The sequence below is a fragment of the Brassica napus genome, chromosome A7 (genome assembly GCF_020379485.1).
Source record: "Brassica napus cultivar Da-Ae chromosome A7, Da-Ae, whole genome shotgun sequence".
Taxonomy (NCBI): Eukaryota; Viridiplantae; Streptophyta; class Magnoliopsida; order Brassicales; family Brassicaceae; genus Brassica; species Brassica napus.
Window position 1 is genome coordinate 22,197,345 of NC_063440.1, and position 17,827 is coordinate 22,215,171.

The 17,827-nt window shown below is 37.2% G+C and overlaps 4 protein-coding genes across 6 annotated transcripts; all 4 read left to right on the top strand.

The window, feature by feature from the left end:
* Positions 1 to 220: 220 nt before the first annotated feature.
* On the top strand, positions 221 to 3,240 carry LOC106411368 (ranBP2-type zinc finger protein At1g67325). The gene is made up of 10 exons (XM_013852118.3): positions 221 to 395; positions 617 to 662; positions 751 to 866; positions 1,450 to 1,723; positions 1,839 to 1,921; positions 2,029 to 2,074; positions 2,191 to 2,303; positions 2,474 to 2,507; positions 2,588 to 2,742; positions 2,943 to 3,240. The coding sequence occupies exons 1-10, from the start codon at positions 387 to 389 to the stop codon at positions 2,943 to 2,945; spliced, it is 879 nt and encodes a 292-aa protein (XP_013707572.1). The 5' UTR covers positions 221 to 386; the 3' UTR covers positions 2,946 to 3,240.
* A 1,111-nt stretch (positions 3,241 to 4,351) lies between these two features.
* On the top strand, positions 4,352 to 8,082 carry LOC106409334 (probable DNA primase large subunit). 2 transcript variants are annotated; one of them, XM_013849979.3, is made up of 17 exons: positions 4,352 to 4,548; positions 4,631 to 4,796; positions 4,893 to 4,974; positions 5,061 to 5,120; positions 5,214 to 5,271; positions 5,550 to 5,569; positions 5,664 to 5,747; positions 5,849 to 5,913; positions 6,015 to 6,063; positions 6,140 to 6,187; positions 6,267 to 6,356; positions 6,454 to 6,513; positions 6,715 to 6,774; positions 7,016 to 7,090; positions 7,197 to 7,282; positions 7,552 to 7,645; positions 7,756 to 8,082. In XM_013849979.3, exons 1-17 carry the CDS (start codon positions 4,410 to 4,412, stop codon positions 7,882 to 7,884), a joined length of 1,365 nt encoding a protein of 454 aa, XP_013705433.1. In that variant the 5' UTR covers positions 4,352 to 4,409; the 3' UTR covers positions 7,885 to 8,082. The 2 variants fall into 2 exon arrangements, with proteins under 2 accessions (XP_013705433.1, XP_048591895.1); XM_048735938.1 differs by having other exon boundaries at positions 5,061 to 5,271.
* Positions 8,083 to 8,659: 577 nt separating this feature from the next.
* Positions 8,660 to 9,396, top strand: LOC106408652. The gene is made up of 2 exons (XM_013849382.1): positions 8,660 to 9,046; positions 9,256 to 9,396. The coding sequence occupies exons 1-2, from the start codon at positions 8,660 to 8,662 to the stop codon at positions 9,394 to 9,396; spliced, it is 528 nt and encodes a 175-aa protein (XP_013704836.1).
* A 2,605-nt stretch (positions 9,397 to 12,001) lies between these two features.
* On the top strand, positions 12,002 to 17,333 carry LOC106410961 (calmodulin-binding transcription activator 4). 2 transcript variants are annotated; one of them, XM_013851599.3, is made up of 13 exons: positions 12,002 to 12,302; positions 12,391 to 12,516; positions 12,604 to 12,719; positions 12,795 to 12,883; positions 12,982 to 13,036; positions 13,136 to 13,739; positions 13,863 to 13,939; positions 14,025 to 14,112; positions 14,185 to 14,414; positions 14,503 to 15,125; positions 15,620 to 16,157; positions 16,585 to 16,878; positions 16,954 to 17,333. In XM_013851599.3, exons 1-13 carry the CDS (start codon positions 12,017 to 12,019, stop codon positions 17,071 to 17,073), a joined length of 3,246 nt encoding a protein of 1,081 aa, XP_013707053.2. In that variant the 5' UTR covers positions 12,002 to 12,016; the 3' UTR covers positions 17,074 to 17,333. The 2 variants fall into 2 exon arrangements, with proteins under 2 accessions (XP_013707053.2, XP_013707054.2); XM_013851600.3 differs by having other exon boundaries at positions 12,009 to 12,302; positions 14,028 to 14,112.
* Positions 17,334 to 17,827: the final 494 nt, after the last annotated feature.

Here is a 17,827-nt window from a genome sequence, read left to right on the forward strand (position 1 = left end):
ACAAAAATAGCATTCAAGAGATAGGGTTTAGGGTTTAGAATTTAGGGTTTAGGGTTTAGGGTTTAGAGTTTAGGTTTTAGGGTTTAGAGTTGAGAAGTGAGGTTTTGGGGATAAGATTTCAAATTTTGAAAAATAAAAAAATTTAAATTTTTCAAAAGATAAAATGCTATTTTGGTCATTTTAGTTTTTGAGTGCTATTTTTGTGATATAAACTTAGAAATGTGCTATTTTGGAGATTTGCCCTAAAAAAAACTTATAAAATCCCATCGTGTACCTAATGTCACATCTTTTTGCTCCTCCCGTCCAAGTTTGATCTAAGGGTTAAATCGCCGCCGTGCCTCCTCCTTCTCCGCTCCTCTCGCTACTTCGCAGACGATTCCGCCGATATGTCTCAGGTACAGTGTCCACCCTCTTTTGTTGTTCCCGTCTTATACTCTGCTGGGAGATAAATAGTATCGCAGATCTAGCTCTGAAATCGAGATGGAGCTTCTTGCGATCAATCCTACGATTCCAGTTACCAGAATCACATCGCGAATCGTTCAATTTCAGCTGAGCGATTACTGAATCAATCTCCAGAGATCATTCCTTTGATTGGTGAATTTGACTGATATTGCAGGTAGACAACAGAAACTCTTCAGCAGCCAAGCGTGCTAGAACTGACGGTACGGCGTTTGACTAATGGTTTTTACTAGAAACTATGAATATATGTTTTTTTTTAATTTTTTTTTTGGGGGGGGGGGGGGTGGATAGGGGGACGCAGGGAAGATGATTGGACCTGCCCCAGTTGTGGCAATGTCAATTTCTCATTCCGGACTACCTGCAATATGCGTAATTGCACTCAGTCTCGACCTGCTGATCACAATGGGGTATGTAGTTTGATTTGAGAATTGATTTTGCATAACAGTCATTACGTTTTTTGGTATGGGGATGAATTAGAGCATTTGTATGATGTCTCGTGATGCGTGATTGTAACCTTTATGTTTATCAGACTTGGTAGAAGCGCACATTTGTACACAAACATCCAGGTCGGTAGTAGTTTTAAGTTAACAAGGACTTTCAGGTGTTTTGTATGAACAGTAAGAACTGAGGTGAAAGTTCAGCCTTAGTGTTCTGTATATATTGCAGCCTATTGCATTTCACTGGGGTCGGTATGTAGTAGATCGTAGCTCTGTGACATCTGCAGTTCCAGCAGCACCAGCAGACGTTGCTGGAAGTTTTAGGTTCATGCATTTTCTTGACTTTTGTTAGTTCATGTGGGAGAGTTGGGAGTTTTTTGACTAATCCACTGTTTCTAGGTTTCGTACTTTGATTTCATTTAAGAAACATGAGATTTTTTTTTCAGATTAAAGAAACCCATATCTTCCAACAAGTGCAGCTATATGCAGACTACTAAATTATGCCTGTGATAAGCAGTTATCTTTTCTCTCATTATTTACTACCTGTTTGCAGAAGTCTGCTCCCAAACATATGCAATCTCCACAAAGCTTCTCATCGCCAGGGAGATATTTAGGATCTGGGGGTCCCCCTCCAGTATATATGGGCGGATCACCGTATGGATCCTCTCTCTTTAACGGGTCTATGCCTCCTTATGACGTTCCCTTTTCTGGGGGTTCGCCTTATCACTTTAACTATAGTAGCCGACTTCCTGCTGGAGCTCATTACAGACCGTTACATATGTCTGGACCACCACCACCATACCATGGTGGATCTATGATGGGAAGTGGTATGTAATTCTTTTTATCAGTTTATTTTCTTTTGCGATTTCCCAAGTGTATGAAATGTCTTTCAAGTAACCATCGTTTTACCCGTGTCTAATTTGGCTGGTGTTTTTGTTGCAGGAGGCATGTATGGAATGCCTCCACCACCCATGAACAGGTATGGCCTTGGGATAGCCATGGGCCCTGCTGCTGCCGCCGCTATGGTATTTATAACAGTTTGATTCTTGTTTCTACATGCAAATATCTTATAAGTCGTTGGACTTGTAACGGGCGCTGAATTTTTTAATAATATGTGGGCGCCATTTTGCAGATGCCAAGATCCGGGTACTATTCAGATGAAAAATCACAAAAGAGAGGTATTTGATAGTCTGGTTATGCTTTTCACTATTCTAGAACATGTCAGATGTTAAGTTATTTATCTTATTGTGATAAGAGTCAACTTGATATATTCGTTTGTGTGTTTTATTTACAGATTCAACTCGTGAGAATGATTGGACATGTCCGAATTGTGGTAATGTAAACTTCTCATTCAGAATTGTATGTAACATGAGAAAGTGCAACACTCCAAAGCCTGGGCCTCCTCAGGTTTGTGCCGCTTTTTTTCTTTTTCAGTTTGACCTTATTATATACTGAACAGATACATCTATATGAAATAATAAGGATTGACTAGCTAGTTGGGTATCAACTATCAAACAAACAGCTAGCTAAGTCATGTAGAAGGATAATTTGGATAATCTGACTTTTAAATCTTGCAGGTGCAGCAAGGTGGAAGCTCAGATCAAATCTCCAGTAAGCCTCTCATAAATCTAAAATAAGGTGGTTTATTTGAGGAAGTTTGAGACTTATATAGTGGCATGTGTTGTTGTCAGAACAAAAGGCACCGGAAGGAAGCTGGAAGTGTGACAACTGTGGAAACATAAACTATCCGTTCAGAAACAAATGCAACAGGCAAAACTGTGGAGCTGATAAACCAGGGGATCATTCGAACGAATCTCCTTCCAATGCACCAGAAGAGAACGATCAGGTTCGTTATGCAACGTATCTATGTAGTCACATCTGTTTGTTAATTAATTGTTTGCCTCGAAAACTCGCCGATGTAACAGTACGTTTAGATTTTATGTCTAGTGAAAGTAGAGGTTACTTGTTTATGAAAAAAATCAACGCAATCTGTAGAGTCCAAAATCTCTGAACGGTATGTGTTTTCAAATGTGTGGTCTATTCCAGTGAGTCTTGTTTGGGGGTTGAGAAGGGTGTCTGATCGAGCGGGTGTCGGTAATGTCAGTCAAATATTGCGTCAGGTCGTCGTCCATGTTGCAGCGGTCGTCAAGTTGCTTCTATGCATTTGTCTCTTTACCTCTCTCTGGGTTAGCTGTGTTGTATCATTAATGCCTAAATCGTTTGTTTTTATCTACATTGTGGTCGTTGTGGATCTTTGCTATCGTTAACTCCGTCTTTACCCTGTTTACATCCTGAGATCTTAGTTGGCACTTTTGTTTATACATTGTTGAAGTCCACCTGGTCATTTACTTTCTCCCTTATTACCATCTTTACAAGATTAGACACACTTCTAACGGTGCAAGTGATCGCTGTGATTATAGACTAAAGTAAGTAGGGTTAATTTGTTAGTACTTAGTATAGTAGGTTTGTAGGTAGATTATTAAGTAACTAACAATAGTGATTGATGAAATTATCTTTCTACACATGCATCATATATAAACTATACTGGACACGTATCTAGAAATTATTTGTTCAAAGAAAAGGAGCATGTTACTTGTTTGTGTAATTTATATAGAAATTCTTTATAGTATCTACTGATTTGAAAATATAACATGTGGAGTATTATTAATATTTTTTTTAATTTGCTAAAAATAACAAGCTTTTTTCCATGACTACAGTTACAAATGGTTTATTTTTTCCTGTGTTGGTTGAATATAGTTTTGAGAAATAAGGCTCAATGTTTCTTCAATAACTAAATAGGCTCACTATTATTACTTCCATAGTTGGTCTTTGTGTATTGAAGTCAGTTTAACACTTCCTGATCTTCACTAGTCACAGTTAAATGCAATAAATTAAAATAATATAATTGGATTTGACCAAGAAAAAAAGAGGGACACAGATGAGGAAGCAAACCACTGAGATTCAATAACGACAGAGATGGAGGCTGATCAACTAGACTTATATCAACTTACAAAACAAATGCTATAAATTAAACAACAAAAAAACATGGTCATCAAAACCAATCCGTACATCAAATTTATAAACGAGTTTGGAGCTAAACTGGAAGTAGAGAGAGGCCGGTGATGTCAGGATGACGTCCTTGTTGTTCCCAAGAAACAGCAGCCAAGGAGTGGATGGTACATGTGACCATCGGGAAGAAACAGAGGCTAAAAAAGGAGGGCGTCCATACCTCTTTAGCCATCCAAACATAGCGTAGCAAACATCATTCTCAAAGACATTGCGAATGCAATTCTCTTCTTGTATTTAATGATTTTGTAATCATTTTTATTATAATGGTTGCTTATATTCATTTAAACTCGATATGAAATAAAAAAAATGCAGTTATAAGCCCATTACTAGGCCCAACAAGGAAAGTCTCACTCTTCAGCCCGCATATTTTCCCGCGCTTTTATTGACAACACTTCTTGTTTAGTGCTGCCGAGAGAGTAAGAAAACGTCGAAGAAGTTAGAAAAATGGAGGTGATACGATCTCAGAAGCGGACAGCCTCCAACGACGTCGTTTCGAATCCCAAGATCCCGCTCTATCTCACGGCTCCTCCGTTGGAAGTCCGATTAGAAGAGTTCGAGCTCTTCGCCATAGATCGCTTACGAGGTTTATTCCATCCAAATTAAATTATAAAAAAATCGGTTTCTTATGAGGGAGAATCTTAGATCAATTTTGTGAATGATATTAGTTCTGAAAGGGGTGTCAGATGGATTAGCCCGTGGGAAAAACCCAAAGGAGATGGATGATGTGGTGGACGCGTTGTGGAAAGAACATATGAGACATTCTGATGCGTCTGAGATGTTAAACAAGGATATCATCTCGCATTTCGTTATACGTCTCGTTTATTGCAGATCGTAAGCTCTCTCTCTCTCTTTCTTATCTTATTTTGATTGTTTTTTTTAGTTTTTTTTTTCCAAAGTTTGACTCTTTTTGGGGTTTTGGTTGAAAAGGGATGAGTTGAAGAAATGGTTTCTTAGCATGGAGACTGCTCTTTTCCGACACAGGTTCCGCCTTCGGAACTTTGAAGCTCAGGTGCTTCTTGTTCCTTCCTTCTTTTGTTTTTGTTACCTTTCTTTTGGATGATGGTTAAAGACATTGTCTTCTCTTCTTGTTTGCAGAGAGCTATTGTAGGAGAGTTTGGACTACCGTATAAGGCAGTCACAGGAGCAGAGCTTGAGGTAACTGTTGGTTCCAGGACTGTGGTGTATGTTCTTTCCTCTTGGTGGTTATATGTAGAATCCAAATATTTGTATTTTCTTGACCATTTTCAGAGTTTGAAGGAGAGATTGGGGCAAGTCGTACGTTCACTGGGTCAAATTTCACCTTCTGGTATGTAATGATCTTATTAAACCTGACATCCCTTTTCTGTCTCTTGACATATGGATGTTTTTCCTTGTCCTGCATCTGGTGATATTATCCTTAAGTATTGGCATAATTGTTTTTTTTTTTTGTCTTAGAATTTTTTTCTGGAGAGTGTCAATAAACTAGTTGTAAATGATATTTGTTGCGTTTCCGTATGGTTTTTACCTTCAACTCTAAGCTATTTAGCAGTAAGGCTTGTACTTTTTTTCTAATGGAAAGTTTCTTTTCTTTCTTGTCCTTTGCAGTTGAAGCCGTATACTATAAGGTAGAACTGCGTCTTCTTTTGTTTATGTTCATATATCAAAGGCTATGAATTCAATCAATCATCTGATCAAGTTATCCATTTGCACCTGAAAAAGGTTCCTTTTGAAGAAGTTCCTGACCTTGTAGCTGGCCGGAGAGTACTTATACAGAAAGGCCATGCCTTTGTTGCTGGCAGTCAGGTAACTCTTGGTTTCCATTTTCAATTTCAAAACCTAACTTCTCCACTGTTGTTACTAGTTTATCCTGAGATAACTCGGCTTCCCTCCATTTCTCTTATCAGTTGGTTTCCCTTGTTGTCACACAATTTCGATCTCATATATCAAAAGCCCTCATTCTGACAAACAGGTTAGGTTATTCTGGTATATGAATATTTAAAAGCTCTTCTTATACCTCTCATGCTTTAGTTTGCACACGCGTTAACAAGATTTTTCTTTTTTTGTTTGCAGAAAATGGATGACTACCATTCGAGAGCGAGAAAAAGACAGACTGACTCCAGTAAGCACTTGAACTAATATCAACTGCTTTATTCACTGTCCCTTGCTTCCTTAACTTAACTATTGTTATCATTCAGATAGTGGAAGCGTTATCTACAACCTACGTGGGTCCTGATTATTCTCAGGTGAGGATTGTCATTTGATAATTTTTTATGTACATTTGTAGATTCGGAATCAATTGAAGTTGTTAATATGCCTCCGCAGTCAAGTGAGTACGCTGACATATCACTCAAGGACATTGATCAAGTTTCCAAGAGTTCCTTTCCACTTTGTATGAGGCATCTATTTGAAAAAGTAAGTTTTTTCAGCGCATTCAAATATTTTGTTCGTTCATTATTTACATTACTCTGCTTCCATGCAAACTGTAACACGTGAACATTTACCCACACAGCTTCGAGAAGACCACCATCTAAAACATGGAGGAAGAATGCAACTGGGTCTGTTTTTGAAGGTTTCTTTTTTATCCCTCACCCCCTTGTCAAGTTTAGTCCCATCTGATGGTGACATAGTGCAGCTAGATCCACATCTATAGTAGAGGCTAGAAGTAATAAATTTTCAATTGGTCAAACATCTAGTAAATAAGCACCGGTTACTTTTTTCTCATGTTATATCTTCTATTTGTACCTCTCTGAAGCTGTGTATTGACATGTAGGGTGTGGGTCTGAAGCTGGATGACGCCCTAGCATTTTGGAGAGCAGAATTCTCAAAAAAGGTAAAATGTTTCATCTGTTAAGTTTTTAAATCTGTTTAGAGGTTAATGTGTATTATTTAGAGTTTAGGCCAACTCTCTCAAAATAATCTAGTTTTCCATGGTCCTCACCCTCTTGTCATGGTTTTAGTGTGTGCAAGCAAATTTGAATAAGGAGAAGTGATAAATAGACTTTTGTGTGCAGAACTAAAAGTAATACTGAGCGACTGGATATGCTTATTTATCTTTTCCTTCTTACTCTTAGGTTGGCTCTGAGAGATTTGATAAAGAGTATGCGTATGGCATTCGCCATAACTACGGGAAGGAAGGCAAGAGAACGGTAAGATGCTTACGGTTTCATATACTTTCTTTATGTCAACGAAAGCTGCAGTGATATCAGTTTCATCATGTAAGCTTCTGACGCCAAAATTACATTGCAATTTCAGGATTATACCCCTTATGCTTGTCAGAAGATCATTTCATCTGCTCCTGGCGCTGGGGATCATCATGGCTGTCCTTATCGACATTTCAGGTCAGTGTTCTTAGTAAAAGTTTGTTCTCTTTCTGTAAAAGAAACAGGAAAGCATTATATTTTTTCATGCAGGATCTTCTATCCACCAATTCACATATCTTAATAACAGCAGTTGCTAGCGGCTGCAAACATTTTGAGCTTTTGCTATAGTGTCCATTTCTATTTTATTTAGGGAACATGAGGATATCTCTAAACCGAAACAATAGTTCATGTAAAGATGTGTGAATCTTGAAGTAATGTATCTCTTGCATTCTGCTGCTAAATGACAGTGAGGATAACCTGAGAGCAGCACTTGGTAGAATGGGATTGAGTTCTCGTGGAATGGAAGATGTAATGGATAAAGTGCGCAACAAACACTTTCAGGTGACTAATCTATCAAGTTCTTATCTCACTTTTTTTTCGAATTTTATTTTTTGTTTTGAAAAACTAACGTGGCTTCTTCATATGTATGTGGGGGCTTTACAATATAAAAGCTTGCATGCACATTGACCTTTGAAGCTGTTTATGGTACATCGTGTGATGTTGGTATCAACCATCCAAACCAATACTTCGAGGAGAGTCAGAAGATTTTGAAATCCAAGACGCCAGCTGCTCCGGTTTAATCCTTCTCCTTTGTATGTGTTTAATGTAGTAGATTATGAAGCCAAGTTGAAAACTAAAGTTGATGGAAAAGCTGTTTGATTATATATTTATCGTTTCATAAAAAATAAGCCTATTTACTTACTGTCCGAAAATTGGGTGGTTGTAAATTTAAAATGGTTTGTACTTCCATCTATGTAAAAATTAAAGATGCACCCGTCCATGGACACATGCATGAGATCTGCAAGGACATGATTATACGAAATTGACAGGTGTAGTTAATGTCTCAATGATGTAATTTTTTTGTTGTTTCCTTGTATCGTGTAAGTTGTAACTAATGTTTCGAGAGTGAATTACATCTAGGATAACTCTATATAAGTTTTTATTATACTGTGAGATAGTTGGTTTTACGTAGTACGTAGGTATTTTTCTCGCTGAGCATTTCCAAAAATATTCTCTATTTTTAACTTTAAAATTGTTTGTATTTATCATGATCCTTATATTTTTTCATAATTAATTTAAATTTATAAAAAAAATTATAAATAACTAGCACATATATGACTGGTGGAGACTAAAGCCAAGTGAGTCACGTAATGAAAAAACTAAAGCCAAATCAGGAAAGGGAGATAGAGATAGAGGACTTTTTGGAGATAGAGTTTTAGTTGGCAAACAGCGGAGAAAAAGACAAAATACAGAAAAAAAAAAGAATAAATGGAGGGTTGTGCGTAAATCAGATGTAATATTTAGTTAGTTTATAAGTAAAAATCGTGGGTTTAGTTAGAGAAAACTGTTAGGAGTATGTTACAGCTTAAACATCTATTACCAACGTTCCTTCGGTGTTCTGTTGGTAATGGTACCACCGCTTCCTTCTGGTTTGATTTCTGGACAGAATTAGGGCCTCTACATTTGTTATTCGGCTCTACTGCATCTAGGACACTAAGGCTTCCAATCTCTGCAACTGTTGCTGATGCAGTCAGGGATGGTCACTGGAACCTCCCTTCAGCTAGAAGTCAAAATGCAGTAACACTGCAGATTGTTCTCACCACCACTCCGGTCCCCGCTCCTGCTAACGACAAAGACTCCTTTCTTTGGAGATCTCACACGGGTGGGTTTGGGGCTAAATTCTCTTCTTCAGTCACTTGGGATTTTTTGCGTCAACGATCTCCCGCAGTTGAGTGGCATGAGGTAGTTTGGTTCAGGGAAGAAGTTCCCCGTTATTCCTTTATCACCTGGTTGTCTTTTTTGGGGAGACTACCAACTAAAGATCGTCTAATTTTTTGGGGTTTAGCAGTTCCAGATCGTTGTGTCTTGTGCTCTTCTCACCTTGAATCTCACCAGCGCTTATTTTTTGAGTGTTTATTCGCTGCGTCTATCTGGTCCATGTTTTGTGGCAGATTTATCACCTCCCCACCATCGGATCTCTCCTCTGTGGTTTTGATGATTACAAGATACAATGGCCTATATTTATCACAAGTGAAGACTATCATGAAGCTACTACTGCAGGTTATTGTGTACTCCCTATGGCGCGAGCGTAATGCAAGAATATTCAGGGATGTTGCCCACCAACCGGTGGCTTTCTTCAGGATTGTGGACCGACTTATGAGAGACAGGTTGCTCTCGCTCTCTCCGGCTCCTGATCAAGCTCACTCTCTTCTAGAGCTTTACTTTTGGTTTGTTGATCCTTTTAGTTAATGTTGTTTCTTGTTCTAATTTCTATTTCAGTTTATTTCCTCTTGCTCTTGTAATAAGTTGCTAATGCAACATGTAAAACTCAGAAAATGATTATAAATCTTAACATTTAGACCCAAAAAAAAAAAAACTGTTCTAATAGAAAAAACGGTCCTATAGTGTAAACTAGAAAGTGACCCAAGTGCAATATTCTCATGACAGTCATGAGTAATATTCTCATGTTTCAAAGATGTACGTAAAGTCTAGATAAAATAGCCAAAGATATGAAAAAAGAGTAAAACTTTTACGGGGGGCGATTACTAGTGATGGGCATGCGGGTCAACCCGCCTCGACCCATCCCGTCCTGCTGAATCAAATTATTTTTTGATCTAAAAATTTCACCTACATAACCCACAAACAAAAGGTATTATATTTGCATCCGCTCTGTCAAAACCCACATATAATCTGCCATACTCACTGGTAATATTAGTTATATTGAAAATAATTATTTTAATTGTATATTAATTATATTAAAATATATATATATTTAAAATTAAAATTATATGAATATTTATAGTATTTTATATTTTTTACAAAAATAATATGTTTTTAAAAATAATTTTAAAAAAATAATTTGCGGGTTGACGGATATCTGCGACTTCTACTAATCTGCACCCACCCGCTTAAAAAAATTACAACCTACATCCATATCCGCATTTCAAAAAATTTAAATTGATTGGCCTGCACTCGTTCCGCGGCGAGTCAAACGAAACAGGATCCGCATGTTTGATTAAAATTCTCAGCCGCGACATATCAAACGAGGCAGGACCCGCATGTGTGATTAGAATTTTCAGCTCTAGTCATCACACTGAATAGGAAAAAGGTGAATAAATAATGTGTATAAAAGTCCATATAATAGCCAAAGAAGATCAAAAAGATAAAACATTTGTGGTGGGTCATTACTACTGATGGGTTTGCGGGTCAACCCGTCTCGACCTGTCTTGCTTTGCTGCGGGTTAAATTATTATTTTTATTTAAAAATCCGATCCATATAACTCGCAGACAAAAATCTTATCAGTGCATCCGCCCGCCAAAACCTATTGATAATCTGCCATATCCAAGGGTAATATTAATTATATTAAAATAATTATTTTAATTATGAATTAATTATATTAAAATTAATATTAAAATAATTAAAATTAAAATTATATAAATATTTATCATAGTTTATATATTTTTACCAAAATATATATTTTTAAAGTAGTTTTTTTTTGCATTAAATTTGCGGATAACCGCGACTCATATTCAACTAATCTGCACCAACACCCTTAAAATAATTTCAAGATGTATCCACATCCGCAATTCAAAATTTTTAAATCGATCGACCTGCATTCGCTCTGCAGCAGATCAAATGAATTGGGGCCCATGAGTTTGATTAAAATTTATAGCTCTATACATCATACTGAATAGGAAAAGGTGAATAGTAATGTATATGAAAAGTCAAGATAACAAAGATACATATAAAATACAAAACTAATCAAGAAGATTATTTCCTAAATGTAATATTATTGTTTTGTGAAATAATAGGTTTATATTATTATTTTTATTGATATAATTTTCTTTGTGTATAGTAATTCTAATTATTTTATTAAAGTGTGAAATTAACTTTATAAAACCAAATATTATAATAGCTATGTGCTAATATCACAATAATACAAAAAAAAACAAAAAATGTTAAATACATAATCACTAAATTTATATATGTCAAGTTCCCACCTTTTAAAAATCATAATTGATTAATTATTTTACTATATTTGAAATATATTCTCTTTTATGAAAATAAAATAGGACATTCTTTGCTTGTTTTCTCTTTTTTTCCTTTATACTTGAGAAACGTTTGTTTTCTTCCGAATATAATTATTGAAACATACAATCATCGTCCCTAGTTTGTCGACGAGACGTCGGCAAAAAAGTATATTAATGAAAAAATAGTTAAAAGATAATGACAATCTTACCCACAAGTTTGTCACTGGCAAGTTGATTTTGGAAATGATCATATGTTCTAAATTGAATTATAATCGGTTTGATATCTCGGCCTACCCAGATAATTCAATAAAAAATAAAATGAATTGGTACAATTCGGTTAAAATTTTAGTTTTTTTAGATTTATTCAATATATTGATGTTTGTCCAACCGTTTGGTTATTGCATACCAAAAAAAAAAAACTGATTGAATATTCAGTTCGATGTGAAACCAAGAACCGGATATAAAACCAAAAATCCAAAAATTCTCAGTTTGGTTTTTGATTTTAGGTTCGGTTTATCTCGTGTGAACTAAATTGCCTTACCTATCTACTCGGCCTGAACCCGTCTTTGTCTTGCATAAAGTACTTTAAGCTGTTGACAAGGACGTTAAGACGGGAGTAATTAATATTATAGCGTACTCGAAACGTGGTTATCAACCAACCAGAGCTCCCCTTCGATAGTTATGTCATGTGTATCTTCGTGGCTCTGTCGGAACCCTCCTCTCCTGTTTTCATTACAAACTTTTGGTCTCATGAGTTCATTAGTCAAACTTTTACACCCTCCTTTTTTGTTTTTTTTCCTTAAAAAAAAAATACAAATCTTTTATCCTCTCTCTCTCTCTCTCTCTCTCTCTCTACCGACTCCTCTCTGTCTCTTTAGTTTGCGATCTTTATCTCTATCAATAATAGCAAACCCATCAAACTCATGTTTGATTGATCAACAATCCTCTCAACTCGCTATGCAATCCGGTGAGTTTCTGAACACGCAAAAAAAAAAAACTGTCTACTTGGATGACTAAAGGCTGACTCTTTTTCATTTTTTTCCCCGTTAATTTAGAATACGAGATTAGGACTCTGAACCAAGAAGCTCAGACTCGTTGGTTGAAACCTCCTGAGGTGTACTTCATTTTGAAGAATCACGAGAGATATGAGTTGACTCACAAAGCACCTCACAAGCCTACTAGTAAGTTTGACTTTGGATTCTCTTTTGAGATAAAACGAAAGTATTTTTTTTTTTTATAATTTTAATCATGAGTCTGCTTTTACACAGGTGGATCATTGTGTCTATACAATAAAAGGGTTCTTAAATTCTTCCGTAAAGATGGTCATCATTGGAGGAAAAAGAGGGATGGTCGAGCTATTGCTGAAGCTCATGAACGTCTCAAGGTTTGTTTTATTATCAAAGATATGTTCTTTTTGCAACCTTAGATATGGTCTTTTAAGGTTGTTAATGACTCACAGGTGGGTAACGTTGAGGCTTTGAATTGTTATTATGCACATGGAGAGCATGACCCTTCTTTTCAGAGGCGTATCTTCTGGATGCTTGATCTGTGAGTCATTTATACTCTAACTAATGCTTACACTTTCTAATTTGTTTGTGTTTACAAAATACTCAAACAATGAAATTTTATTATCTTTTTTTAATCAGGGAATACGACCATATAGTCCTTGTTCATTACAGGGATGTGAGTGATGCAAAAGAGGTGATTTGCTCCTATAAGCAAACATTTTGTCATACTGAGTTATAAAACTTTCAGTTTTATATTATATGACATTATGGTTTGGCTTTTTAACTTTTGCAGGGAAAGCAAAGTAGTGGAACCGTTTTGCAGTTCTCACTGAAACCTTCCACTCTATTTTCATCTCCAAGCTACAGTCACCACATTGGTGATTCTTCTACTGACATACAACAGCAGCATTCAGAGGCTAACTCTGGCGTTGTCTTTAGTAGCAACGGAGGTGAGGAAGGGAGTGGAAGTTCTTACGAGTTTGAAAATAGGGAGGCTTTCAAGAGGCTTGAGGAACAACTTAGTCTTGGTGATGATAATAATCTTGTTCCAAACGAAAGTTTGGATGGGCTCCAGTTTCTGGACTTTAGTACGGATGTTGACCACCTTGTTCCACCACCAGCAACTATACATCAGAGACCAGAGAGTAGTAGCAAACTAGGGAGATGTTACGGTGGTTATGTTGGACCCCAGTATAATGTAGGTCCACCACTCTACAGTCAGAATCAAAGTTTGGATAGTCTCCTATCTTTAGAGTACATTAAGGATATGAATCAGCTTGCACAACCAGAAGCTGGACAACAGAGACAGGAGAGTAACAGACTAGAGAGATCTTACGGAGGGTATATTGGAACCGAGTATCATCCCAACAATCTCATGCTTGTAAATAATGGTTCAGGTAGGCCAAAGTTATAAAGCATTTGTTTTCAATATTTTTTTTTTCTTTTTTATATTTCCTCTCTTTAGCACACTTTATAGAAGAGGGCTATTAGGAAGAGTAAAAAAGACCTTCTTGTTACAGGTGGCAGTGGAGGGAGTGGCGAGTCTTGGAAAGATGTGTTGGAGGCATGTGGGGCTTCTATAGCTCTTAACTCTCAGGTAATTCTCTCTAATATAATTAAATGAAATGTGGAATCAAGCAATGAAGACTAAGAAGTCCAGTTACTTTTTTTTTTGTTGAAAGCAGGGAAGCACACCAAGTTCGGCTAAGGTTTTGCTATCTGGAATGCAGGAAGATTCTAACTGGACTTATATCAACCAGGCTGACCAAGGTATGTCTTCATCTGCTTTGCTGAAAAATTTACTGTTAGGCTTCAGTTCTGATAGTTGTCTCAAAATTTCAGCTACATTGTTGCTGCCTCAAGAACTAGATTCTTCTTTGCAACTTCCTCCTCCTTGTTATTCTGAGCTGAGAGCTCCTGAGAATAACGGCTACTACAATACAATGTTGGACGATGAAGGGCAAACCGGGCCGCCTCTCGAGCAAGTAATGAATCCCACAGTTGCATATAATCAAAAGTTTACTATCCAGGACATATCACCAGAGTGGGGTTACGCAAATGAAACTACAAAGGTCTAATACAGAAAAATGATGTTATTGTCTTGCCTGGTTGGAACAAAGAGTTGGTGATTAATTAGATTATTCATTTTGACAAATGCAGGTGATAATCATAGGATCATTTCTCTGTGATCCAACAGAATCTACATGGGCTTGCATGTTTGGAAACGCTCAAGTTCCTTTTGAGATCGTTAAGGAAGGCGTTATACGGTGCCAAGCCCCTCCATGTGGTCCTGGCAAAGTGAATCTATGCATTACTTCTGGAGATGGACTCTCTTGTAGTCAAATAGTTGAATTTGAGTATCGCGATAAGCCTGATGACAGATCTTCCCCTAGGAGCAGTCCTGATGTGCTTTGGTTACTTGTAAAGTTTGTGCAAACACTTCTCTTGGATAGAAAAGGCAACATAGAGCCAAGCACTGATGATGATGAATGGAGGCGTATCATAGATAAAATTCGAGATGGCACTGCAACATCATCAAGTACTGTTGACTGGCTTCTACAGGAGCTGCTTAAAGACAAGCTGGCTGCATGGCTGTCTTCAAGATCCCAAGATAAAGACCAAACATCTTGTTCGTTGTCAAAGCAAGAACAAGGCATTATCCATATGGTGGCAGGCCTTGGCTTCGATTGGGCGCTCTCTCCAATTCTTGGGCATGGAGTTAGTATTGATTTTCGTGATGATAACGGATGGAGCGCTCTTCATTGGGCTGCACAACTTGGAAGGTGAGAATGTAGAGAGTACTGGGCCTAGGCCTGCGGGTTCGGGTAGTTCGGAATTTGGTTAGTTCAGTTCTATCAAAACGTCTTGTCGAATTGAACCGGAAAAAAGTTTTGTTGGTTTTGGTATTCGGGTAGTTCGTTTTTTTAAATCTTATTAAACCTAACCGAAATTTTTGGTTTCGATTATATTTCGGTTGAAACTTGGCTAAATTTGGGTAATTTTGGTTAGGTTGGTTTAATCGGTTAATTGGGTTCGGAATTTTGGTTAAGTCAGTTAGAAATTGGTTGATATTTTTTCTTCTAAAAATCAAACTAACCGATTACTGAACTGAAAACCAAAGTTTTTTATAAACCGGCTTGAACAGAACTAACCGAGATTTCAGTTTGGTTCGGTTAAAAACCGAAGGCCTAGAGAGCACCGTCATTTCAACTGTTTTATTTGTAGACAATAGTTTAACTGAATGTAATAACCGACACTGTTTTCTTTGGGGTGGCAGTGAAAAAATGGTGGCTGCCCTTATAGCTTCAGGGGCATCAGCTGGAGCAGTAACTGATCCCAATACGCAAGACCCGGTTGGAAAAACTCCAGCTTCGATAGCTGCCTCTAATGGCCACAAGGGCCTCGCAGGTTATCTATCAGAGGTGGCGTTAACAAACCATCTCTCTTCGCTCACACTTGAGGAAACCGAAGATTCTATAGAGAGTGCTCGAGCAGAAGCAGAGATAGCAGTGAAGTCCATCGCAGGAAAAAGTCATCCCGTTAATGATGATCCACAATCACTGGCTGCATTGAAAAACGCAGCTGAAGCAGCTGCGAGGATCCAGGCAGCATTTCGTGCACATTCATTCAGAAAGCGGCAACAGAGAGAAGCTGATATGTATGCTTGCTTGAAAGAGTACGGGATCTATGCAGACATGTCGAAGCAAAATGTACGGAACTACCATTCAGCAGCTTTATCTATCCAGAAGAAGTACCGTGGCTACAAAGGTCGAAAAGAGTTTCTTACAAAGCGCCAGAAAGCTATCATGATACAGGTATGTTAACAGTTCTTACCGTGGTTCTAAAAATTGGTCTTGGCGAAATGATTTTCTTAACATCCGATTTGTACAATTCAGATCCGTTTAAACCTTTCTAAATCAGTTTGAACGGTTTAAACCGATCTAAACCAGTTTAAATCTGTTAAACTAAATAATAATGTTTATTACAAATACACAAATTTGTCTAACTTCTTTTGTTTTGTATATCTAATTTTGACAATTCATCAAAATAATTTTATAATTACACAAAAACTAAAATATCTTATATAAATGTAAAATATATATGGAGCAAATCGATAATTAGTTCTCTACAGACTACCTGGTTGCCGCCTGGTGATATCTTGAACAAATTTTTACTAAGATGAATATAGTTGTTTTTCATTAGCTATGCAGTCTCTCTTTCTTATCTTTCTAAATTTGGCAGGCTCATGTTCGAGGTTACCAAACGAGGAAGCAGTACAAGGTAATCTGCTGGGCGGTAGGAATGCTAGATAAGGTAATACTGAGGTGGAGAAGAAAAGGTGTTGGACTAAAAGGGTTCAGGCAAGACGTGGAAAGTGGAGAGGAAAGTGAAGATGAGGACATTCTGAGAGTGTTTCGTAAGCAGAAAGTAGAAGGTGCAGTGAATGAGGCTTTCTCTCGTGTTATGTCTATGACTCGTACTCCAGAGGCTCGCCAACAATACCACCGTGTGCTCACGACATACTGTAAAAAAAAGGTGAGTTACTTGCAAGATAGGTTAGGTTAGTATATGTTTGAGGTGTTTCTTGAGTGAATCTTTTGTTTTTTGAAGGCTGAGCTTGGGAAAACAGAGACATTAGGAATAGGTGGTAGTGGTGGTGGTTATGAGGATGATGATGCATTATTCGACATAGCTGATATGGAAGATGACCATTTGTTTTCACTGCCTTGAGAGGGAAAGCCATGCAACAAATGTGGATTTAGAGGTTTTAATAATAAGTCTGTAGAATTTGTAAAGTTTCAAGAGCGAATTTAGTTTTATAGAATTGCAATGAAAAAGAAGGATAAAACAAGGGAAGAAGCTGTTATTAGTAGTAAGCGATTGTAAATGATCTCTATTGTGGCCAAATTTGATACAAATTTGGAAACATTGCTTCTTTTGTACAAGAAAAAAAAAACAAAGTAAATACAAATTTACAGTGTTGAGTGAAAGATAAGTTCGGCAAATCAAATCAAATGACCAATAATGAAGATATGCAGTAGAGATTCTTAAACTCTTCCAAGCCCTCTCAGGCGCCAAGACCGTCCACGGTCATTCAACAATCTTTTCTGATCCAACTAGTTTGTATATATCTTCTGATGTGAAATTTGTATTTAATCTAGCTCTTATCACAATATTATGATCCTTATGAAAGGAGTTAGCTTTGTTTCCATTAGTTTGATTTTGTTTCTTCTGCTAAAATGTGTTTTTCTTCAGCGGATTTAGCAGCAGCTTAGCTGTCATACTTTTGGGAAGGTTCTTGGTTGGGACTGGCATGGGTCTTGGCCCACCTTTAGCAGCACTCTATGTGACAGAGGTATAAAAAACGCAGGAGTCCGAAGCACTGATTATGATATATAAACCAAAGTTCTTATTCCACTAAAAATTTGGAGCCGCGTGATTGAAGCAAAATTTTCAAATTTTGAGTAGGTATGACCAGATTTTG